This window comes from Stegostoma tigrinum, chromosome 8 (assembly GCF_030684315.1).
Source record: "Stegostoma tigrinum isolate sSteTig4 chromosome 8, sSteTig4.hap1, whole genome shotgun sequence".
Classification (NCBI taxonomy): domain Eukaryota; kingdom Metazoa; phylum Chordata; class Chondrichthyes; order Orectolobiformes; family Stegostomatidae; genus Stegostoma; species Stegostoma tigrinum.
The window spans coordinates 89331891-89357128 of record NC_081361.1 but is presented as its reverse complement, the minus strand read 5'-3'; the positions used below and the strand labels follow the sequence as shown (position 1 = coordinate 89357128).

At 41.6% G+C, this 25238-nt stretch overlaps 1 protein-coding gene across 2 annotated transcripts in view; it reads right to left on the bottom strand.

Moving 5' to 3' along the window:
* Window positions 1–435: 435 nt before the first annotated feature.
* The window catches only part of LOC125456600 (kynurenine--oxoglutarate transaminase 3-like), an 88848-nt gene continuing 64045 nt past the window's right edge, over window positions 436–25238 (bottom strand). For both annotated transcript variants that reach the window (XM_048539870.2, XM_048539871.2), the window contains 4 exons: window positions 21812–21998; window positions 20743–20816; window positions 9312–9398; window positions 436–9159 (listed from right to left, as the gene is read on the bottom strand). In XM_048539870.2, the coding sequence (XP_048395827.1) occupies window positions 9109–9159; window positions 9312–9398; window positions 20743–20816; window positions 21812–21998 (399 nt within the window). In that variant the 3' untranslated portion in view covers window positions 436–9108. The remainder of the gene's footprint in view (window positions 9160–9311; window positions 9399–20742; window positions 20817–21811; window positions 21999–25238) is intronic.

Genomic DNA, 25238 nt, shown 5'->3' with positions numbered 1-25238 from the left:
AATGACTTTGTTTCCACAACTGCTGCTGGCAACGCATTCCATGCTCTCACAACTCTCTGTGTAAAGAACCCGCCTCTGCATGTTTCGGAGAAAGCTAGAGATGAGGCTGTGAATGGATTTAGAAGGAATCACAGTTTAATTCTGACCTGTTGACTGACCAGGAACCAGTATAAATCAGCCAGGATGAAGGGTGATGGATGAATGAACTTTAATGTATGTTAGGATATGGAAAGCAGAGTATCAGTAAGGACGATAATGGGAACTGCAGATGCTGGAGAATCCAAGATAACAAAGTGTGAAGCTGGATGAACACAGCAGGCCAGCAGCATCTCAGGAGCACAAAAGCTGACATTCTGGGTCTCAACCCTTCATCTGATGAAAGGTCTAGGCCCGAAACGTCAGCTTTTGTGCTCCTGAGATGCTGCTTGGCCTGCCGTGTTCATCCAGCTTCACACTTTGTTATCAGTTAGGGTGAGTTTTTTTTAAATGGAGATTGGAAGATGAAGAGCCAGGAGAGCACTGGAACAAAGCAATATTAATATACAAATGACAATATCAAGTGTAAACTATTTTATTTACTTTCAGATCATAATCCAGGTCGTTGTCTTTGAGTATTGAAAATTGACCTTGTATCAGTCTAACAACACAATGGCACTGGGGCCAGGCATCGATGTCCGAAAGTTTAATATTTAGGCCTGCAGTGGTGTAAGCTAACAGATACACGAAAGTTGCTGGAACAAGCATTGCTCTCACTCTTTAAGTCAACCCTGGCATTAGCATCTTACTTCCTGGTTTCTAAACAAACTGGAATGGGCAGGTGTGATGATAGCCCACTGCTGATGTTTAAGATTTTCTATTTATGAGGTACCTTCAAGGATAGGAATAGAGCCTTGTCAGGACAGGACTACAAGCACAATAATAAAGTCTCAGCAATGGGAAGACTACCTTCTTCTATCTCATTTCTGGGGAAGGTTCAGCAGATCCAAAACATTAACTCTGATTTTTTTCTCCTCAGACACTGCCAGACCTGCTGAGCTTTGCCAAGAAATTCTGTGTTTGTTCCCATCTCATTTTCCCAGTTTCCCCGTGGTTGTATGGAATTGCAGAGAAATACTCTTTCCAATGGACAGAAGAAAGAGGCCAGCCCCTTGATGTCAAATAGTTGTGACTATAAGTGGTAATGGCGGTCACCAACAGGAGAGTGCCAGTTCACTCTGGGACACAATGCCAAAATGCCTATGACTTCATCAAAGCAAGAAAGAGAAGAACCATCCCACATTCAAGTAACTAATGCATAGAGTTCCACAGCATGCATCTGTACAGAACACCTCTGATCAACCCACCTTTTAGGTTAATTGATTCCTCATTCTTTCTCTCTCAAAGGACCTCATCATCTCTTCATCTTAAGAGCTACCAATGACACCTACCTTCATCTTGTAGCCATTTCACTCCATCTTTCACAGTCACCCTCCGCAAATGTTACACTTCCATTCTCTCAAAACATTTAATTTCTTTCTCCTTGCAGAAGAGGGAAGAACAAGTGCATAAAAACCAGGGAGACGCAGAAATCTAAAGTAGTTGACCAACCAATATCTGTGTGCCAGGGGATACTAGAAGTCAGACTGTTGGTCCGGAGGGAGGAGGGTAACTTCTTCAGGTTAGGCATCCCTGGAAGAGGCTTTTTTAACCTCACTGCGAAGCCTCTTCCAGGGATGCCTAACCGGAAGAAGTTACCCTCCGGACCAACCTCAGGGAATCTCTCTCCCACTGCAACTCTTCTTTTCTCTCCATCTTCGGTCCGCCTCCCCCTCTCTCCCTATTTATTCCAGAACCCTCACCCCCATCCCCCTCTCTGATGAAGGGTCTAGGCCCGAAACGTCAGCTTTTGTGCTCCTGAGATGCTGCTTGGTCTGCTGTGTTCATCCAGCTTCACACTTTATTATCTTGGATTCTCCAGCATCTGCAGTTCCCATTATCTCTGATACCTGTATATCTAATTCAGTCCCCATTCCCCAGCCACTTTTATAGATTAAGTTTCTGCATTTTGCATCTGCAGTTATCTTAACTATGATTAGCCACAGAGTTAACCCCTTTACTGTATATACTTAGAGGCACTTCAGAAAAAAAATGGAATTGCTACCAACACTTGAACCACAAACTTATATTGTTGACAAACATCATGCCAAAAAACTATTTTAGTACAACTTACATGTTCTTTGAGTGTACCCTTAAATTTTGACATCAGGTATAGTTTGAGCAATATAAAGATGAGGATGAGTACACCACCTTTGTTCTGCTGCAAACTGCACTGGTAATTGCAAAACATCTTTATGTTGTTTGAGTATGTTACATTGGAAGTGCTGTGCTGCAATTTCTGTTAAATAATAAAGGAAATTCCTGATTCCCTCAGGAATTCCGCAATACTTGAAAATGTATTGCATCTGCCACTGTTATATTTCAGCTGAAGTAAAGTTGGGTGGAATGGAATAAGCAGCTTTTATACATTCAACAAAATTTTCACACACCAAGAGATCATATGATTGAGTAGGTTACCTTGAAAAAATGAATTTAACATGAGTGTTGTGCCCACCAACACATCCAAACTAAAGAACACATCTTCTATCTATTTCTCAGGGGTGCGCTGACTGCCTAAATTAATGCCTGTCTGAAAATTTTTCCTCTTGACATGCTGTAAACAAGTTAAAAATCAGCCCCACTGGGTTTGATTCCCAAATTGACAGTTTTCTACTGAAGGTGTGAGCATTTTCCTATAGAGAGAGATCTTGACATTCAATCTGAATTTACTTTAGACATTTCACTTTTGGAAATTAAAACAACAGTGGCTGCTTTTGTTTTGAAGAAGCACTCACAATATACTTAAAGACCCAGCCTCCATTTCATTTCGGGAACATTGTGGCACAGTCTAATAGCAAAGAGAAAAAAAGTACAGTCAATCTCTGTCTTAAAACAGAGATCTCTTATTCATAAAAACCAAAAGAACATAAACAGAAGTTGCTGGAAAAGCTCAGCAGGTCAGGCAGCATCTGTAAAGAAAAATCAGAGTTAACGTTCGGATCTGGTGACCTTTCCTCAGAAATGAAATGGAAGAAGGTAGTCTTCCCACCGCTGAGGAACATAGTTTTAGTATGGACATAGTTTTAGTCCCCAACACAAGAAGAAACATTCTCCAGGAATTCACGCTGTCCTTTCCCCTGAATAGCTCATACCTTTTTTTAAACATTCTTCTAAATTCCATTAGGTATAGGCCTAATCTGTTCAACCTTTCTTCATAAAATAAGCCTGATTGACTGAGATTTTTAAGGACTCTGATGTCATTAGTAAGGTTTGAATTTCCTCGAGTACCCAGCCAGAGCAATCATTAGTTTAGTCCAATTGTGGTGGGTATGAGTGGAGGTTTGGATCACTTCATTTCTGATTGCTTCAGTAATTTATTTTTCAATGTTGCAATTTAACTGCAAATGTTCTTGCCTTATAATGTATTACCGTGACTGGACGTTATACACTGGAACTTAAACCCACATTCACTGGTTGCTGTAATGTATCACAAATCAGGGAATTTGAGTTCTCAATTTAGAGGCAATGAATCTCCATGTTAACTACAGGTTCCCAGTCACCGCATTTCTGAATGTGCCTCCTCACTTACAGCCCACATGAGCCTCACTGATGATTTTACATGACATCACTTTCATTGTTGTCTCCTAGAATATCGTATAAGGCTGAACGGTCTCCCCGGATGGCAAACACACTTGCCCTATCTCTGGCTCTGGCAACATCTGTAGACAGAGAAACCAAGTTAATTCTTCAAATCAATCTTTCACCTTTATCTACAACATAAGTTAAAATATCCATTGGACTACAACCTTGAAATTGGTACTTTTCATTAATTAAGCATCTGCAGTATTTTCATAATCTCAAGCACTGGTCAGCCATATTTTCTGATAGCTTTCCTCAATTTAAAAAGGGTTGCATCTCCAAATAGTGTGAGAGTCTGTAACTTTTCAACAACAATCACTTAATTCAATCAAGGTATTAAACAGTGCTATCACCAGTTGCAGACTTCATGTATCATAGGATGGAATTAAGATACTCAGTCTTTGCCTTTAACACCCGCTTTATGAGCGCTTGTTGCCTGTAAATTGGCTACCATTATTACGATACAACAGTGACTGTGGGTGGTATGTAATGCCCTCTTCTACAGCAAGGGTGGTAGTGGTTGAATGGCAGGGTGCCTTGGGCGGACAGTGCTACCGTTTCCCCCCTCTGCTCCAATTAACTCTGGGACAGAAATTAATGCCCATTTAAGGCCTCATGCCAGCGATAGTACTGAATCAGTAACAGCAGAGCAGTCACTGCATGGAAAGCCTGAAAAGCAAACTCCATATTTTTATGGCCTCATTACTGGATGGGGATTCGTTCATTTAATGACACTGATTGAGGAACCTGGCAATGGATGTGCGTTGAGTCGTGCCCTTGCTGCTGGCCCCCTCAGCACATCCATGACTCCCACGCCACGACCCTCATTCTTCCCTCAATTATCTGTGATCTGGTCTTTCAGCAATCCCAGGCTTCTCCTCATGGGCATTGCTGCCGATGAAGCCTGCTTTTGCAACTGCCAGCTCCTGATTGGTCAGCACAATTCTCGAGCAACATGATTTCCACCTCCTGGGTCCTTAATTTCAGGGAAGGCTTACCAGTCACTTCAAACAAATACCAAATTTATATTTCAGAATTATTTCTTTGACTATGAAGTGCGTCAGGACATGCTGAGATCATGAAAGGGCCTATATAAATGCAACTTCTTTCCTTGTATTATAACTTCCTATTTTATACATTCCACACAACCATGGAAAAGGTTCAGCACATAAAGAGGTCATTTCAGCCCATTGTTTCTGCAGTGGCTGAATAAACCAGCACCATTGTAATCCCATTTCCCAGCACCTGGTCTGTCGCTTTGCAAGTTTCAACACTTAAGATGCAAATCCCAGTGCCTTTTGAATTTATTTTTAATTCTTTCATAGAATGTGGGCCTCTCTGCCTAGAATAGTATTTATTGCCCATTCTTAATTGCCCAGAGGACAGTTAAGCATCAACCATATTCCTGTGGCGCAAGTAGGCCAGGCGAAGTCAGGATGGCAGATTTCATTCCCTAAGGAACGTTGGTGAACCAGATGGTTTTTTTACAATATTCATCAATTGGTACATGGCCACCCTCAGGATAGTTCCAGAATTTTACTGAATTCAAATTTCACCATCTGGTGTTCCATTTGAACCTATAATCCTCAAACAATAGCCTAGAGTTTGGATTGGTAGTTCAGTGACATTACTGCTATGCTACCACCTCCCTTGAGTTGAGGGTTTCCATGTACAACCATAGATAAATTCTCATGGTGGCTTGATAGAACTTGCTAGGCCATTTCAAAGGGCATTTAGGAATCAGTGTGGGTCTGGGACCAAGCAGAGACATTCCTAAATTAGTTGGGTTTTTATAGCAGTTGAAGATAGTTTCCTGGAGATTAGCTTTCAGTTCCAGATTTACTAACTGATTTTTTAACTTATTGGTTGAATTCAAATTTCACCATCTTTTCTAGTTCTGAAGGAGGGTCACTGGACCCAAGACAGTAATTGTGTGTTCTTTTTGCAGATGCTCCCAGACTGAATGATTTCTCCAGCAATTTGTTTTCATTTCCCCAATTCTCTAAGCAGGGCTGTTTGTGTAGGTCAAAAATAGAACAGTGCCTACAAGATTACTGGTAACTTTTGCAGAATGATTTTCTTTGAGCTGTTGGAAACATTACAAAGGTAAAATTTGGGGCCACAATGTTCCGCTGTTAACAAAGATTAAAATTTGAAGCAACTTGTATGATCAAACTGGAAATAGCAGTTTCAATGCAGAATTATCTGGAAATTTAGTTAGTTTGGGAGGTGCAAATATAATTATTCCAATAATATGACAACTTTTTCGATATTGTAATCCTTACCCAGTGCTCGTCATCAGTTAGGTTGTTTGAGTGAAGACAGCAGGCACTACACAACAGCACCATCTGCAGACTGAAGATGTAGTCATCAAGGTATCATCCACTTCATTTTCCTCCCCTCTGTTTTATAGCTATTTGCCTTGATATAGCACCTTTAACTAGGTAAAATCTCTGAAGGAATGTCAGAGAAGTCTTAGCAAAGAAAATTTAACAGCAAATCACATAAGCAATTAGTATCAGGGACTTTTTTTTTAAGTCAGAGTGATATGATTTAAGGGCCTGTTTTAAAAGAGGAAGGAAGTGGACTTGTCCAGAGTTCAGAGCCAATGCAAATGAAGACATGGCAACAAACAGAAAAATGGGCAAATACAGGAATGGGCAAAAGATCAGCTTCAGAGCAGTGCAGAGATGGTGGAAGGGCTGGAGGAGGTTAGAAATAGCTGGGGTTAAGACCACAAGTGGATTGGTAAATGATGATGATACCTGTGATCATGGATAAAATTTCTATCTCTTAGATCTTCTCTAAACCACATGCTCCTCACCTTAAACTTGTACCCTCTAGTCTTAGACATGTTTGCTATGGGGAAAAGATTCTCTCAAAGTCTACCCTGTCTATGCCTCTCATAATGTTGTATACTTCAATAAGACCCCACCCCCAACCTACTGGCCGCATGGAAAACAACCCTACCTTATCTAATCTGTCTTCATAACTGAGATTTCATCCGAGGCAACATCTTTGTGAATCTCCTCTGCACCTTCTCCAGTGCAATCATTTCCTTCTGATGGTATGGTGACCAGAACTAAACACAGTATTCCATCTGTGGCCAAACCAATGTTCTATAAAGTTGTAACAAGACTTGCTTGCTCCTAAATTCTACAACCCAACTAATGAAGGCAAGCAACTCTTATGCTTTCTTCACCACTCTGTCTCCCTGTGCTGATACCTTCAGGGTTCTATGGACTTGTATACCAAGGTCCCTTTGTTCCTCAGTACTTTCCTGGAACTACTATTCATTGTGTCTATCCTTCCCTTATAAAATTTCCAAAAATGTGTCACCTCACACTTATCAGAATTAAATTCCATCCATTATGGTTCAGCGCAATTTACTAGTTGATCATATCAGACTGTAGCCCAAGATCATCCTCGTCACTGAGGAAGGGTCACCGGACCCGAAATGTTAACTCTTTTTCCTCCTCCACAGATGCTGCCAGACCTGCTGAGCTTTTTCAGCAACTTTGTTTTTGATCCCATGACTGTATTTATTGTTCTTGAATTGAATGGTTTTCTTGGCTATTTCAGAGACATCATATTGCTGTGGGTCAGGAGTCACATGTGGGCTAGACCAAGTAAGAATAGCAGATTTTCTTCCCTAAAGGACACTTTCAAACCAGGTGTCTGTTGACAACAATGAACAGTGGTTAAATAGACACAATTAAATAAACACTTAATTCCAGATTTTTACTGAGTTCATGTTTCATAATCAGTTGTGGTGTGATTGAAACCCTGTGCCCCCAGAACATGAGTCAGAAACTCTGGATTACTAGCTTAGTAACATTATTACTTCATCACTTCCTCCATGAAATATCTCTCAATTCCTCTAAAGGTCAAAAATCTGTCAATCTCAGCCATGCATACACTGAATGATGGAGCATCCTCTGGAACAAGTTATTTCAACAATTTACAATTATCTGAGTGTTCTAGATGGTCAGCTATGGGACACATTATCTCAGCATTTGTCCTATTAAGCCCTTCAGAACCTTGCATATTATAATCAAGTCTTTGCTCATTCTCAGAATGCCTGTCATTGTTGGACAGCACTCCTATCTCAGAAACCCACTGAATGTCCATGAATGTTTCCATTCTCCGTGAGGATGGAAGCCAACACAAGTGCAAGGAGCAAAAGTGAGTTATTCAAGCCATCTTTGAACATAAGTCAGAATGGATGATTCATAATGGCTTCCTCCTGAGGCTACCATCATCACAGAGTTTGATTTGTTGCTCAATCAACTCACTCCGTGTGATTTCAAGAAACAGCTCAGAGCCAGTCTGTGGCAAAAAGTTATGGCCTCGGGAACATTTTGGCTATAGTGCTGAAGATGTATTAAAGATTGCCATGATGATAACCAAGATGTTCCAGCTACCGGCATCTACCCAACAATTTGGGGAATTACCCAACTCTATCCTGTACAGAAGAGGAAACATAAATGCAATACCAGCTTTTCAGCCTACTCTCAATCATGTGTTGACCCAGGCGCTAGGAAAAGTCTATTTTCTTGACTGATGGCCCTTATAAGATCAACTGAACTGGGGAGTATTCCAAAAGAGGGATAATTGGTTTCCTTCATGATATAGTGCAGCTTGGGTAGGTCTGGTGGCTGGATAGTTGATTTGTAATAGAAAGTGGTGCCTAATGGTGTAGGCTCAATTACCCATACTAGTTGATGTCACCATAGAGATCCTGCCTTCTCAATCTCACCCTTTGCCAGAGGTGTGGAGTTCCTCAGGTAAACTCACCATTAGTTATCTCTTTCTAATGAGAAAGCAGTCCCTGGGACATTATGACATTCATTTAATTCATTTAGCCCAATATAAAGAGCAGAGGCTGAGTTGGAAAGATTGAGGATTCCATATTTGTTTGAAAAATATCACATGTTCAAGGTATATAAGAAGAAAAACAAACATCAGAGGGTAGAACTTCCAATTCCTTTCCCGCAGCCAGTGGTACTGTAATGGGAACATCAAGTTCAGAATAGTGAAACCACAACTTTACAGTGTTCATAATATCTTGCCCTGGTTGAGAACTGGAGGAAATCTACTTATACATCAGTACTTTCATTTGCTTGAAGAGAATCATGATGATCGCCAGATTTGTACCAAATCAATTTCAGCAGGGATATGTTTTGTTGTATCGTAGAACCAATCATCTCCAGGTGAAACCTCAAAAGCCAGATGATATTTAGCAGGCTCCCAGTTCCTGTAAAATTTGACCTGTTCAATTCAGTGCTTTGAGGAAAGCAAGGAAGAGCGGAAGACTACCTGTTTTACTCAAAGAAATTTAAGGCCGGTCAGGTTGATATGTAGATTGCTACTCCGTCAGTGAAGCAATAGCTTTTATTTCCAGTTTCTCAGAATGCTCTCCGCTGAATTCAAAGTACTGTCTTGCTGTTTAAAAAAAGAAGGACATTTTAGAGAACATACGAAGTAGAGATGCGCATACACGTGTTTTGCATTCATGCTTCATTAATTCTTAGCAGCAGGCCTGGTCATCAAAAGGACTCTGCCACCACTCCCAATTTGTAATTCAGTTGACTGACCTTGATAAAGCAGATGCGAATGTACTTCTCAAACTGGCTCTTGGCCTGGTCACTGAAAAATGAGGACACAGGGATAGCTGCCAGTCGCTGAAATGAAATAAAGGTTCTAAATTATAACCTCTAGCGGAACGTAGAGGGATAACCATACATCAAAGTTTAGCTTCACACACATTTCCATGTATCTGGGTTGTACACAATCTTAACATGTAGACAGTTTAATCAGTCCAGAAGTCTTTCTTAAAATTTATTCATTTTGTGGGATGTGGGTGTCGCTGGCTGACCAGCATTTATTGCCCATTCCTGGTTGCCCTTGAGAAGATGGTAGTGAGCTGCCTTCTTGAACTGCTACAGTCCACCTGCTGTGGGTTGACCCACAATGCCATTAGGGAGAAAATTCAAAGATTTTGACCGAGCAACAGTGAAGAAATAGGATATTTCCAAGTCAGGATGGTGAGTGGCTTGGAGGGGAACTTGAAGGTGGTGGTGTTCCCATATGTCTGCTGCCCTTGTCCTTCTCGATGGAAGTGGTCGTGGGTTTGGAAGGTGCTGTCCGGAGAACCTTTGGTTAATTCTCTCATAGATAGTACACACTACGGCAGTGGAGGGAGTGAATGCTTGTGGATGCAGTGTTGTTGGGGCTGCACTCATCCAGGGCAAGTGGGGACTATTCTATAACATTCCCAACTTGTGCCTTGTAGATGGTGAACAGGTTTTGGGGAGGTGAGTTAGTCGACACAGTATTCCTAGTGTCCATCCTGCCCTTGTAGCCTCTGCAATTATGTGGTGAGTCCAGCTAAGTTTCTGGTCAATGATAACTCCCAGGATGTTGACAGTGATGGTAACGCCATTGAATGTCAAGGAGCAGTGGTTAGATTGTCTCTTGTTGCTGATGGTCATAGCCTGGTATTTGTGTGGCGTGAATGTTACTTGCCAGTTTTCTGTCCAAGCTTGAATTCTGAATGGTTTTGGCACAAAACACTGAATTACCTGGACGTCTAATCTACCGTGCTTTTCCAGCCTCACACCTACAGACACAAGCCTGAATATTGTTCAGAACTTGTTGCATTTGGACACGGACTGCTTCGGTGTCTGAGGAGTCACAAACGGCGCTCAGCATTGTACAATCAATCATCGGCGAACATCTCCACTTCAGACCTTATGATGGAAGGAAGGTCATTGATGAAGCAGCTGAAGATGGTTCAGCCTGGGACATTACTCTGAGGAACTGCAATGACTGACCTCCAATAATAATGACCATCTTCCTACGTGTCAGGTATGACACTAAGAGAGTTTACCCCCGAAACCCTTTGATTTCGGTTTTGCTAGGGCTCTGTGGTGACACACTCAGTTGAAAGCAGTCTTGATGTCAAGGGCTATCACTCTCACCTCACATCTGAATTTCAGCTCTTTTGTCCAGATTTGAACCAAGGCTGTAATGAGGTCAGGAGCTGAGTGGCCCTGGCAGAACCCAAACTGGGCATCACTGAACAGTGATCTATTATGTTAGGGAAAACAAATACATAATAAAGTCAGTCTTAAGCCTTAGTGCATTCATTGTAAACTTCTATGTTGTCATCACCAAAATAGACTGCATTTTTAAGTACAACATGTGCTTTTTAAAAGAAAGTCAAACAAACCAAAAGATGACTCCACCACAGTAAGTACCACTATCTTCCCTCTGCTACCTCACACTCACTCCATCTCTGCAACTGTACCCCCTTCCCTGGATTTCTGGTCTTTTTAAGTTTATCCTTTATTAAGTACAAAATACTCTTAACATATAATTTCTTGAATAACTCAAAATTAGAACTGAATTTATTTCTACCCAAAACCTAAATCAGTCAAGATCATCCGTGGAAAATACTTAAGATCTCGGGTGACAAACTGCACATCTGACCTTGATGTTTCAAAGAGATCAATAATGTGGAAACAAAGGGGTGGCACGGTGGCTCAGTGATTAGCACTGCTGCCTCACAGTACCAGGAACCCGGGTTCGATTCAAATCTCGGGCAACTGTCTGTGTGGAGTTTGCACGTTCTCCCCGTGCCTGCATGGGTTTCGTCTGGGTGCTCTAGTTTCTTCCCACAATCCAAAGATGTACAGGAGAAAGGAAAAAAATAAAGACAAAGAAATATTAAACAGACGGGGAGGAAGAAAGAGACTGAGAATAAATAAAGGACAGAGAATTGAAACAAAAGACTGAGAAGGGAATATTAGACAAGAAAATTCCAGTGTTTTATTAGTTAAACAAAATCAAAGATGCACAGGCTACAGGCAATAGATGCTGGGAATAGAACTAACTGATTTGCTCTCACACATAGCTGGTGCAAAGACAACAGGATAAATGTTGTTCATAGAATCTGGAATCATAGCATTTCTACAGTGAGAAAGCAGGCCATTCAGCCCATCAAGTCCATAATGACCTTCAAAGAGCATCCCACCCAGACCCAACTCCCTACACTATCCCTGTGACCCTGCATTTCCTCATGGCTAATCCACTTGCACATCCCTGGTCCCAATGGGTAATTTAGCACGACCAATCCACCGAACCTGCATATCTTTGGGAGGAAACCATAGCACCTGGAGGAAACCCATGCAATCACAGGGAGAATGTGCAAACTGTGCAGAGGCAGTCACCCAAGGGTGGAATCAAACCTGGGTCCCTGGCATTATGAGGTAGCAGTGCTAACCGCTGAGTCATTGTGCCACCCAATAAATGTTATTCTTTGATGCTGTAACCATTCTATAGCTCCATGTAGTTACGCACAACTTCAGCCAGGATTGAGATTTGGTTAATTCTTCTGTGTCAATCATACCTGAAGACCACACAGCTATAAATGACAGAGACTGGCATTATATGTATAATTTATATAATGTAACTGACCTGAAGCACTAATTTTCTCTGGAGTAACAAAAGACCTTGCTTTTCACCGGAGTCTATGTCGCATTTTCATGTCACAAGTTATTTTTTGCTATGGTTAATAGAGACTTTTGTTTAAACAGAATCTCACTGTTGAGTGAACAGAAACTCTGAGTGCTGCCTCAGCTCCAACTCATTGGTTAACACATTAGTGTCTGTACAAAATAAATACGAAGTCAGAATAACAGGCTATTGGTTATTCATTTGACCTCCTTTGTACCTGTACTTCAGATAGAGGATGAGAGAAGCATTTAACGTGGAAGTATTGATGCCCAAAATCATCTTTCTATGCATTTCTATGAAACCAGGTGTATGTATCATCATTAATGTTCTCAACTTTGATGCCACTTCAGTCATGAACAGAGACAGGTTCCAGTTCATTGCAATACCTTAATGCTCATTGGGCTGGAAGCTTACTAAAGTGCTTTAGGTTTTGGAAACTGATGAACATACTACTTTCAGAATCAGGTAGAAGCAGTCACCTTGGTTCATGTCTCCTCCTGAAATATTCACATGTAAAATGGAAAGATATAATAAAATGCATGCAACTTTTATAAGGGCTTTGATGAAGCAGACCATTAGGACATTTAGAGCAACAATTCCAAATCGTTGAAATGAGTGGGAAGGGGCAGTTTTACAACAGCCCAAAGATATCCAGATTTAGCCAGTCTCAAAAAAAGTGATACTGCTGGTTAATCTGCTGGCACCATCCAACTCCAACACTGTGTTTTCCAAGAGGTAGAACTGGTGACTGAAGAGTCACCCACCAACAAGCAGTGGGTTGCCAGCTGAAGATGCTTAATAGCCCTTTAAGGCTTTGTTCAGAGGCTGATTGACATTTTTCAAGGGGAACCTAGATTCCCTCTCCTTGACTCATCAAGGACTGGGCCACTACCTGGAGATGGCATACCAGTGACAAATTGGTGGTGGTGGGGGCAGAACTGTTATTCTTCAGGACAGGGTTTCTGACCCTCCTGCTATTTCTAATATATGTAAGTTTAAAATGTTGGGGAAGAAGAGTTTTGAGATGGAGGCACCGTCTCTCTCCCTCCTTCCCTGACCTACAGGCTCAATCTCCTTCAAGCAGTACAGCCTCCTATTGAGATAACAAAGTGTAGAGCTGGATGAACACAGCAGACCAAGCAGCATCATAGGAGCAGGAAAGCTGCCGTTTTGGGCCCGAAACGTCAGCTTTCCTGCTCCTATGATGCTGCTTGGCCTGCTATGTTTATCCAGCTCTACACCTTGTTATCTCAGATTTTCCAGCATCTGCAGTTCCTACTGTCAGCCTCCTATTGACTGGCTTCCAGACTTAGGGATAATGGGAACTGCAGATGCGGGAGAATCCAAGACAACAAGGTGCGGGGTTGGATGAACACAACAGGCCAAGCAGCAGTGTTCATCCAGCCCCACACTTTGTTCCAGACTTAGGAACCTGTCACTCTTCTTAACTGCTCGCCAGCAAACCCTTTGTCTACTAATTGTCTACCAATCACTGCCACATGGCCCTTTTTCTTCCTTTTTCAGTCAGACTTGAATCCAACACCCAATTCCAAAGGGAGAAATCACAGGAACCATAGAACCTGGGAGCAGAATTAGCCATTTGATGCGTTGAGCCTGCTTCATAATAAAATCACAGTTGGTCTGACGGTGGTCTCAACTATTTTCTGACTCCCTTGTTAATCAAAATTAATCAACTCATCCTTGAATAAATTCAACGGCACAACCTCCAGTCCTTTTTGAAGAAGAGAACTGTCCATAACAATGACCCTCTAGGAGATATTTCTTCTCCATAAACTGTGTACCTTAGTTCTCGTCTCCCCTACAAGAAAGAACATCCTTCTAATACTCACCCTATAAAGTCCACTCAAGATCTTACATGTTTCAATGAGTTCACCTCCTACTCCAAACTCCAACAAGTATTGGTCCAATCTGTTTGAATTTCCTTCTTAAGTCAAACCAGGAATGAATGGGGTGAACCAAACAGTTTCTCAAAGAACTATAACTTTGTTTTCACCTAAGTGCAATGACTAATACATAGTATTCCAAATATGGTCTCAACAAAGGGCCTGTAAAGATGCAGTAAAACATCCTTATTTTTATTTTCCATTCGTCTTGCAATAAATGCCAACATTCTACTTGCCTCTGTAATCACTTCCTGTACTTACATAGTAACTATATGCAATTCATGTAAAAGGACATCCGAATGTAAAAGGGGCTAAGTTTAAAGGAGATGTGAGAGGCAAGATTTTTTACACAGAAGTGGCGAGGGCCCATAATGGGCTGCCAGAGGAGGTGGTAAAAGCAGATACAACAGCAGAGTTTAAGCGGTATCTAGACAGACACATGAATAGGCAGAGAACAGAAGGATACAGACTGCATGGAGACAGAAGGTTTTTGTTTAGAAAGGTGCCATGTGTCGGTGCAGGCTTGGTGGGCTGAAGGACTGTTCCTGTGTTATCCTGTTCTTTGTTAAAATAGAACTTCCCAAGGAAGATCTTAACAGCCTGCCTGACGGATTTCTGTCGAGCAAGCAATTTAAAACTGCCCCTCTAGAATGTCAGAATTCAAACTCATGATCTGTACAGCCTCTGCATTTGTTATGTCTGCACTTATAAGGGTCTCTGTAGCAGGTAATCTCTATCATTGTGCAATGCCTAGACTGATGGGGAAGGCAGTTCTGTGGAGAGAGTTGGAGGTCATGTAGTACTGTGGACATTTATGAACTGAAGTTTGTTTGGCATACTTTCAAATGACTGGGTGGAATGTAGGCTGAGCCATACAACTATGTGCTGGTAAGATCTGAATTAAGGAAACCTATAATGCTCTTGCTAGCAAGTCCGCTGCATTTACTGCAATCCCACCTCAACATTCTCATTTACTTCCAATGGTGCAATCCTGGTTTGTTCTGAACACACTAACTGTGTTCCAGCAGCTTAAGAATATGTGCTGTTGTTTGGTAGTGAGAGGTGTACACTCTATTGACATGCACAGCAGACGATCACACCATCTCTCTAGATTGGCAATGGGAGGATCACGAAATATATCGTAGAAACTGCAAAGAAGACATTATTGAAACATAACTTCAATAATAAGAAACTTTAATGTGTTTTGTGTGAGGAAGAGTCAATGAGAAGGGAGATCATGAAGAAAAACGAAGGACAGCATAGACTGAAGGTAAAATCACCATTGCACCAGAGCACCCTCGGGCTGCTGTGTCATTAGAAAGAAACAACTAATGGTAAATTTAACCCAAGGGTTACCATGCTTCAGGTGAGGTTTGAGGTAGAGAAGGCATGACCTTTCTAGTAACCTCAGCCAGTACAGGAATTGAACCCATGCTGTTGGCGTCACTCTGCATCAAATTTAGGGAAAGATCTGGCTTCTTTCTTCCTTGTGGGGAGTGAAATATTTTGAGTTCATTCCCAAAGCTGCACACCCCATTTAGTGCCACCTTTATTAAGGCTTTCAACATTTTAAACAGAAAGACAAATGTTGGATTGACAAACAAGTAGAAGTGCATACAGATTGCCTTGTCATGTTTTCAACCTTATGAATTCCTGATTATGAAGGAAGAATGGCAGCATGCATTATATTTGACAGATAGTACATTTACTTGATCACAAGCCAAATGGATTGGTGCCATATGCCTGCAAAGAACTGGGCACAGCTTGTGCTTTTGAAAAGTAGGGTAGTGGTTGCTAAAATGCTGTGCACTTCCTTCTGATTCTTTACAAACCATGCAGCATTACCTCGGTTAGGTACAGCAGTTTCTGGAAATGTGAAATAAACCTTTGCTTAGGACAACAAACCCCTCTTACACCTGATCCTTTCTCTTTTCAATTCATTCCATGTGATGTGAGCATTATTGGCAAAATCAGCATCCCTAATTTCCCTTGAGGAACAGGATCGGTGCACAGATGAGAAGGGACTTGCACTGTCAGTAAGTGATATGTCACTGTAGGGCATTGTCTACTGCAGGATTTCCAAACTGAGCTTGAAACGGGATTGGAAGGAGGGGTGCATTTTGCTTTCACTATACTGCTCCCAGTCATTTTCTTAAGTAGCAGAATGGTTAACAACTTTTGAAACAATGCTGGTGGCAAATAAATTGCCATTTTCAACCTCAGATCTCATTTAGCACATTATCAAATTGTGCATTGGGCAAGTCGAATGAGCTGACCTCTCACTGTCAAAGTTCAACCAAGATCATTATAGAGGGAGTAGAAACCTCAGGTTTGGAAAGCAAGTTAACTGATTTGAAAGTGACTGAAGCAGTTGAAGATGGAAACTTACCACCACTGCCTCAAGGGCAACTAAGAACAGGCAGTAAATGCTGGACCAGCTAACGAAATGCCCGCATCCCATGAGCGAATAAAGTAAAAATTAGATTGCAGCTGAGAAACTGAGTCTCTGTGTCTGTAACCTCTTGCAGCCCTACAACACTCGGAGATCTTACTTGCACCCATTCAACTCCAGTTCCCCGTGCACCCCCAATTTCCTTTGTCCCACCATAGTTAGTCATACCTTCAAATGTCTACATCGGAATTCCTTTCCAAAACCTCTCGTATTTCCACTTCTCTCTCTGTTTTTGCTGCTCCTCAAAACCTAGCCTTCTTTGACCAAGTCTGAACTTCTATTGTGATTTGATGACAAATTTTATTTGATAAAACTTCTGTTAGAACATTTTAATACATTAAAAGTGCAATAAAGAACGTTGATATTGTTACAGAAAACTTCAAAGCAGGCAGCGTGAAAATCTCTACCTGCTGACTGCAAGGATATTACTCCTTGATCTAGTTACTTATGTAGAAAGCTAGTCCTCCAAGTTCACACTAAGTTGCCATGTCAAAGTGAGCAGATGGACGATGTGGGAATTGGGAAGTTTCCCAATATTTGGTGTGTCATTCAGTGGAGATTGGGCCTAATATTATATTGTAAATCGAGCTTTTCCTTGTGTCTAATGATGATTTATCAGCAAGTGCCTGATGGAAATAAACTTAAAGTAATATCCTTCGTATTCCTCACCTCCAGAAACAATATCCTGAGCAAAAAGCCTCAGCAATATAGTATCGACTTCAGTTTCAGTAAATGTTATCTTAAGGGGCAAATATTGAAAAGGATACAAAGGGACCTTTCCATACATGGAGGGTTCACACTTGCTAATAATGTTACAGTTGTGTGAAGAGTCATGATTTGCGATGTGTGAATAAGAGAAAAGTCGTTATACACTTTCTGAAACAGATGGTGTCCTTTGGCATAAGAAACAAATAACATACGTATAAGAATGTACTTCCTTTGAAATAAATTTCAAAACTGCTTCACAAGCACTCTTTATCCCCAATTTGGACTGACCTGGGAAGGAGCTTGGCGTGAAAGAGGTAGGTTTTAAAGACAGCCTTCGAAGACAAGGATAAGAGTTAGTGGAGAGATAGACAAGTTAGGGAGAGAATTCCAAAGTATGGGTCCAAGACAAAGGAATGGCTGTCAATGGTGGGAAACAGTGTGGGGAGTGAAACTGCACATCTCTCGATAGATGTTGCCTGACCTGATAGGTATTCCCCACACCTCCTGTTTTCATTTCAGAACCTGTAGTATCCACAACATTAGGTTTTTCTTCCTTCATATCTTTATTTAGAAGAATATAAGAACATAAGAACATAAAAATAGGAGCAACAGTAGGCCATCTGGCCCTTCTAGCCCACTCCACTATTCAATAAGATCATGGCTGATCTTTTGTAACCTCGGATTCACTCACCATAATTCTTAATTCCTTTACTGTTCAGAAATCTATCTTTGTCTTAAAAATATTTCACGAGGTTCCTCAACTGCTTCACTGGACAAGGAATTCAACAGATTCACAATCCTTTGGGTTAAGAAGTTCCTCCTCAACTCAGTCCTAAATCTTCTCCCCCTTATTTTGAGGCTATGCCCCCAGTTTTAATTTCAACCGCAATATTATTCAGTAAGTAATATTGTTAAAAAAACACACGCAGTCAACCAGTATTTGGGAAAACGCAACTGCTCTCTTGAGGGTCTGTATTTGAACTTGATTGGTACATTTGTAAATTATGCACAAAATATGGAAAAGCTGAAATCCTAAATTAGACGGCTTAGCATTGTGTACAGAAGCTGCAGCAGAAGTTTCCTGTTTAAAACTGCTCTATCATCTCCTAAAAAAAACAGATGTTCTCAGAATCTGTGGCCCCCCTTCCGCTCTTTTGATATCAATCAAGCTAAACACAGACACAAGTAAACTGTACCAGCGAATAAGCTTTCAATACAGCTACAATAGGTGTGATTTTCTGCTTGCTGGAGGGGGTAAGGAGGGCAAGTTTGCTCGGGAAGAAACTCCCCCTCTTCTTGCCATTTCTGCCATTAAGTTCTGAATAAGGTGGTCCATGGCTGACTTCCTTGACTCATGATTCAGAATCAAGGTGGATAATTAGTGGCAACTTAAAGGGCACAATGTGCTGCCTCACCGATCACCTGAAATCATTCCCCTGGGGCCAGTATCCCTTACCAAGTCACCCTTTATTTACATATGGAATGTCCATTGACTCCATCTATACTTCTACCTCTGAAAGGCAGCCAACATATCAAAGTTCTCTCCCATCCTGTTCATAATCTCTTCCAACCTTATCCATGAGGCATAAGATACAAAAGCTTAAACACACATATCAACAGGTTCAAGAACAGCTTCCTCCCTGCTGTTATTAGACTTCTGAATGGACCTCTCAAATTTCAAATCTAATGCTGATCTCGCTTTTGGTGCAGCTTCTTTGCAGCTGTAACTTTGTATTCCTCACTCCGCTCAATCAGCTTGTGATCTTTGTATTGTTATGATCTACCAATACTGCAAGCAAAACAAAATTTTACACTGTAACTAAGTACATGTGACAATAATAAATCAAATCTTTGACACTGATCCAGCTCCCTCAGAACCAACTCTCTGGGTGCCAGGATGTCTGATACTCCTGTTTTTATCTGCCATCCGGGGTCCCTGATTGGACCAGATTAACAGCTCCAATCAGGGAACTCATATTCTATGATATCCATCTGGCTGAACTCATTAGAATCAGTACAGATTCAAAGAAGACAAATCAGATTAAGGTGCGAGTGGGAAGAAGGCAAGTACTATGAAGAATCAAAGAGTTTTGGATGTCTATGTACATTACTGACAAAGAGCTAGTGGACATGTAGAAAAATTAAAAGTTATAAATTAAGTTGCAATTAAAAGCATAATGTTAACCTTTACCTTAAGAGGCAGTTATGTAGACACGGCCCATCCTCCTCCGGGGTACTGTGTTCAGCTTTGAACAGTCTTCTACAGCAAGGGTATACTGACTTTGAAGGTGGTATGGTACAAATTTACCAGAAGGATATGAGGACTTATTTAAAATTAGATCTATGCCATTCAGGGCAAAATTAGGAACCACCATTTCCTCAAAAAGATAACAGAGGTGATCAGCTTACATGAAGTTTCCAAGACTCAGATCAAGTAGTTCTTTTTTGTTCAGTAAGGCTGATTATCAAGGGAAATGGACCAAAGAGAAGTAAGTGAAGTAAGTGAAGTAAGTGAAGTAAGTGAAGTAAGTGAAGTAAGTGAAGTAAGTGAAGTAAGTGAAGTAAGTGAAGTAAGTGAAGTAAGTGAAGTAAGTGAAGTAAGTGAAGTAAGTGAAGTACGGATCAGGCAATGAGGCAAATCAGGCTGAATTTCAGCACAGACATAATGGGCTGAATGGCCTCCACAAGTTCATATGATTCACCTGACAGCGGAAGAGAAGCGGTAACCATAGTTCATCTCATGCCAATGGTTTGAATTTTCAAAGCTTTGCTGCAATAAGAATTTACACGTATAGATAATCTTCACGTTCTTAACTTGTGCAAAGTTTCACAAATATGACCTCTTTTAGAAACATCAGAGTCATAGAGATATACAGTGTGGAAACAGACCTTTGGTCCAACTTGTCCACGCCAACCAGATATCCTATATAAACCTAATCCCAAATGCTGGCAAATGGGACTCGATTTTATAGCATATCTGGTTGGCCTGGAGGAGTTGGATCAGAGGTGTATATCTCTATGATTAACTGATGTTTCTAAAAGAGGTTATCGCATTATCTGTGAAATTTTGCACAAGTTAAGAACATGAAGATTCTTTAAAAGTGTAAATTCTTATTGCACCTAAGCTTTGACAGGTAACAGTTAATTAATGGTTAAGAACTGCCCATGTCACCAAGAAAAACACCCTGTTATTAAATAAGTTGTGGTCTCTTTTACATTGTTGTGGAACTGGGACAGCATAGAGTTTAATACCAAAAGGATGGCAGTGTCATTAGCTGAGCCATCTCTCAACAAAGGACAATGCAGTGTCAGGCTAGATTTAATGCTCAGGTCTTGGAAGAAGGATTGAAACAGACAACCTTCCGATTGAGAACCCGAGGACACGCTGACACTATTCAACACAAAAACACTTACTTTATATTTAAAAAATCAAGCTGAGCTTACCTTGTTTTTAATCATCCACTTCACGAAGAGGTTATCGTAAGGCTCATTCCCTTCCATTTTGGGGAGATCGACATCTAAAGGGGACATTGTGCAAAGGTTTAGAAGAAATTGATTATTTCATTGGATGAGTTATGGTTCAAGTCAGCATTTTTCAGGTCTTTGAGATTCAGTATCAGACACAGAAAACAATCTGGGAACTTCAAACTTTAAAAAAACTTTACACCAAATATAGCTTCCTTCCTGCCTACCCACTGCTGGAATTTAACACATAACCTAACTCTACATCCTCTGAAGGTTCATCCATGTGAACATACCCCACATTGTTAACCTTGGCAACAAATGCCAGTTGCCAGTGAGGTGTTGCCTCTTCGCAGAATACTGTCCTTAATTCAAATAGCCATTTTCTCTGTGTCAGAACAGTGAGCGTCAAGGGAAGGAGCTTCTGCCCTTCCTTTGTGATCAAAAGATCATTCAACCACTGGCCCTAGCTGTGATCTGTCAAACCTGTTTACATTAGGGATTGCACAATAACTGTACTGGTTTACATAGGTGAATGTACCAGTTCCTGACTGGAACATCCATTGTCTGGCAGTTTTTGTTTTAATCTCTTCCAGCACTTGGCAGGCAATCGGCCCAGAATATGGTGTGGGTATTCCGTTCACACAATCTCATGACCACTTCTGAGTAATCCAATGGCCAAGCAAAGTAGCAGACAACCACCCACTGACAGACTGTCGTCAGCAGTGTACCCTTGGATCCTTTTCAAGTCAGAACTGTGGACCCATTTATCTTGCACTGAGTCTCGTAATTTGTTGAGTCTAAAATCAGACACGAGTATATGGTGGGGTTAATCCAATTTTCCATTCGTAACAAAACTCCTCTGTTACTTTCATAGATCATTCAAGAAATGGGAGGAAATATTTCAGATCCAGCTACGTGTCACAGCTGGCACCAGTACAAGATCGAGGTACCTGAGCAAAGCTCAGTGGTGGTGTTGAGTTACTGAATCCTTAGTGTTTTTTTCTGTGCTTTAGGCAGAGAGAGGTGAACGAAGGGGCGAAGCACTTACTTAGCGTGGAAACATCGACAATCATGAAGTAACCACCCTCGGGGATGACTGGCTTCATCCCGACAGCAAGAAGAATCTGGGCCATGCGGTTCCGCTTGACTTCCAGCTCACGGGGTAGAGACAGGAAGTAGCAATCCTCATCTGTCAGGCGGCCATATTCCTTCTGAATACCTCCGGCAACAGCTTCCTGTGTATGAGATGATGTCAAGTGGACTCAGTTGGTGTACTTCACAGCTTTTTTCCAAATATACCCCCACTTTACAGTTTAAAAAGCTCACAAAGTTCAAGAATGATATGTCTACAGAGTCACTTTGGGTTGAGGTCAGGAACTTGAAAGGAGCAGTCACTTTGTTGGGGGTTTTTTTTAACCGACCCCCTAATAGTTGCAGCGAAGTGGAGGAGCAGATTGGGAGGCAGATACTGGAAAGGTCCAGAAGTCACAGGGTTGTAGTCATGGGTGACTTCAACTTTCCAAATATCGATTGGAAACTTTTTTGTTGTAACAGTTTAGATGGAGCGGATTTTGTCCAGTGCATTCAGGAAGGATTCCTGACACAGTAGGGAGATAGACTAACACGAGGAGAGGCCATTTTGGATTTGGTGCTTGGCAAGGGCCATGAACCAGGTCAAGAGTTAGACCTGTTGGTAGGAGAGCATTTTGGAGGTAGAGTTCATAACTCTGTTACTTTTACAATAGTCATGGAAATGGATAGCTACATACAGCAGGGTAAGGTTTATAACAGGGGGAAGAGTAATTATAATTCTGTTAGGCAAGAACTGGGTAACATAAACTGGGAACAGATGCTGTCAGGAAAGAGCACCACAGAAATGTGGAGATTGTTTAAGGAATGCATACTGCGTGTGCTCGATATGTTTGTCCCGAGCAGGCAGAGAAGATGCGGTCGAGTGAGGGAGCCATGGTTCTCAAGAGAGGTTGAAAATGGATGCTTACAGAGGTTTAGGGAACAAGGATCATAAAGGGTTCTAGAGGGATACAGGTTAGCCAGGAAGGAGCTGAAGAAAGGGCTTAGGAGAGCAGTAAGGGGGCATGAGAAAACCTTGGCAGATAGGATCAAGGAAAACCCCAAGGCTTTTTACATGTACGTGAGGAATAAGAGAATGACCAGAGAAAGAGGAAGGCTGATCAAGGGTTGCAAAGGGAATTTGTGCACGGAGACTAAACAGATGGGAGAGGTCCTTAATGAATATGTTTCTTCAGTATTCACAACTGAGAGGGATCTAGTTGTAGGGGAGGACTGTGTGAAACAAGCTGGTAGGCTAGAGGAGGTGGATGTTAATAAGGAAGGTGGGCTAGGAATTTTGGGGAACTTGAAGATAGATAAGTCCCCTGGGCCTGATGGGATTTATCCAATGATTCAATGGGAAGTGAGGGAAGAGATCGCAAGGCCTTTGGCAATGATCTTTTCATCCTCACTGTCCACAGGTATAGTGCCGGAAGATTGGAGAGTGGCAAATGTCATTCCCTTGTTCAAGAAAGGGAATAGGGATAACCCTGGAAATTACAGGCCAGTTAGTCTTACGTCAGTAGTGGGAAAATTATTGTAAAGGGCTCTGAGAGACAGGATTTATGATCACTTGGATAGGCACAGTTTGATTCACGATAGTCCACATGGATTTGTGAGGGGTAGATCATGTCTCACAAACCTTACTGAATTCTTTGAAGAGGTGACCAAACACCTGGATGAAGGAGAGCAGTGGATGTGGTATACATGGATTTAACTAAGGCATTTGATAAGGTTCCCCATGGTTGGCTCATCCATAAAGTGAGGAGGCATGGGATAGGGGGAAATATGGCTGACTGGATTCAGAATTGGCTGACCCTGGGAAGACAAAGGGTGGTAGTGGACTGAAAATATTCAACATGGTGCTCAGTTACGAATGGTGTACCACAAGGATCTGTCCTGGGTCCTTTTCTATTTGTGATTTTTGTAAATGATTTGGATGTAGGAGTGCAAGGGTGGCTTAGTAAGTTCACGAACGATACAAAGGTGGGTCGAGTTGTGGATAGTGAAGAGGGCCTTTCTAGGTTACAAAGGGGAATTGATAGAATGCAGACTGGCCTGAGAAGTGGCAGATGGAGTTTAACCCTGAAAAGTGTGAGGTGATTCATTTTGGAAGGACAAACTTGAAAACAGAATACAGAGTTAATGGAAAGATTCTTGGCAATGTGGAGGAGCAGAGGGATCTTGGGGTTCACGTTCATAGTTCCCTGGAAGCTATCACCCAGGTGGATTCAGTTGTTAAGAAGGTGTATGGTATGTTAGCTTTCACTAATAGAGTTATTGAGTTCAAGAGCCGTGAAGTTATGCTCCAGCTGTACAAAAACCTGGTTTGGCCACATCTGGAGTATTGTGTCCAGTTCTGGTCACCTCATTACAGGAACGATGTGGAAGCATTGGAAAAGGTGCAGAGGAAATTTACCAGGATGTTGCCTGGAATGGAGGGAAGATCTGACAAGGAAAGGTTGAGAGAACTGGGACATTTTTCTTTAGAACGCCGAAGGATGAAAGGTGACTTAACAGAGGTGTACAAAATGATCAGAGGTATAGACAGAGTGGACAGCCAGAGCCCTTTCCTCGGGTGGAGCTATTACAAGGGAGAATAGTTTTAAAGTGAGTGGAGGTCGATGTAGGGGAGACGTCAGAGGTAGGTACTTTACTCAGATAGTGGTCGGGGCGTGGAATGCATTGCTGGAGAGGATAGTAGAGTTGGCCTCATTTGAGGCATTTAAGCGGCTATTAGATAGCCATATGGATGATAGTATAAGGTAGGGGTGGAGGCTAGATAGACCTTTGGTTTAGGGAGAAAGTTCAGCACAACATCGTGGGCCAAAGGGCATGTACTGTTCTATGTCCTATATTCTAAGGCTCAACGCAAACATTGTACTGAAATGCGCAGCTTATAAACAGGATGTTCAGCCCAGGGAGACCACCTGCTACCCCTTACATTTTCAAATTAGGAGAAGCAGACCAATCAGCCTCTTGAGCCTGCTCTGCTATTCAATAAGTTCATGGCTGACTTGATTACTCCACGTTCCCACCCAAGCTTTTATCCCAATGCCCATCAAGAAATTAATACATCCTTGAAAATATTCAAAGGCTCTGCTTTCAGGTGTCTTTTAAGGGAGAGAGTTCCAAAAAGTGTTTCAGCAAAAAAAAAATTCTCATCTCTGTCTGAACTGAGTGACGTTTAACTTTTAAACAATGACCCCACAGTTCCAGATTTTCCCACACCAGGGAACATCCTTCCTATATCTACCCTGTCAAAACCCCTCAGGATCTTCTCTGTTTCAATCAAGTCACCACTGTCTCTTCAAAACTCCTGCAAGTGAAAGCCAAGCCCATCCATCCTTTGCTCAGAGATAATCATCTCTGAATTGCTTCCAAAGCATTTACATCCTTCCTTA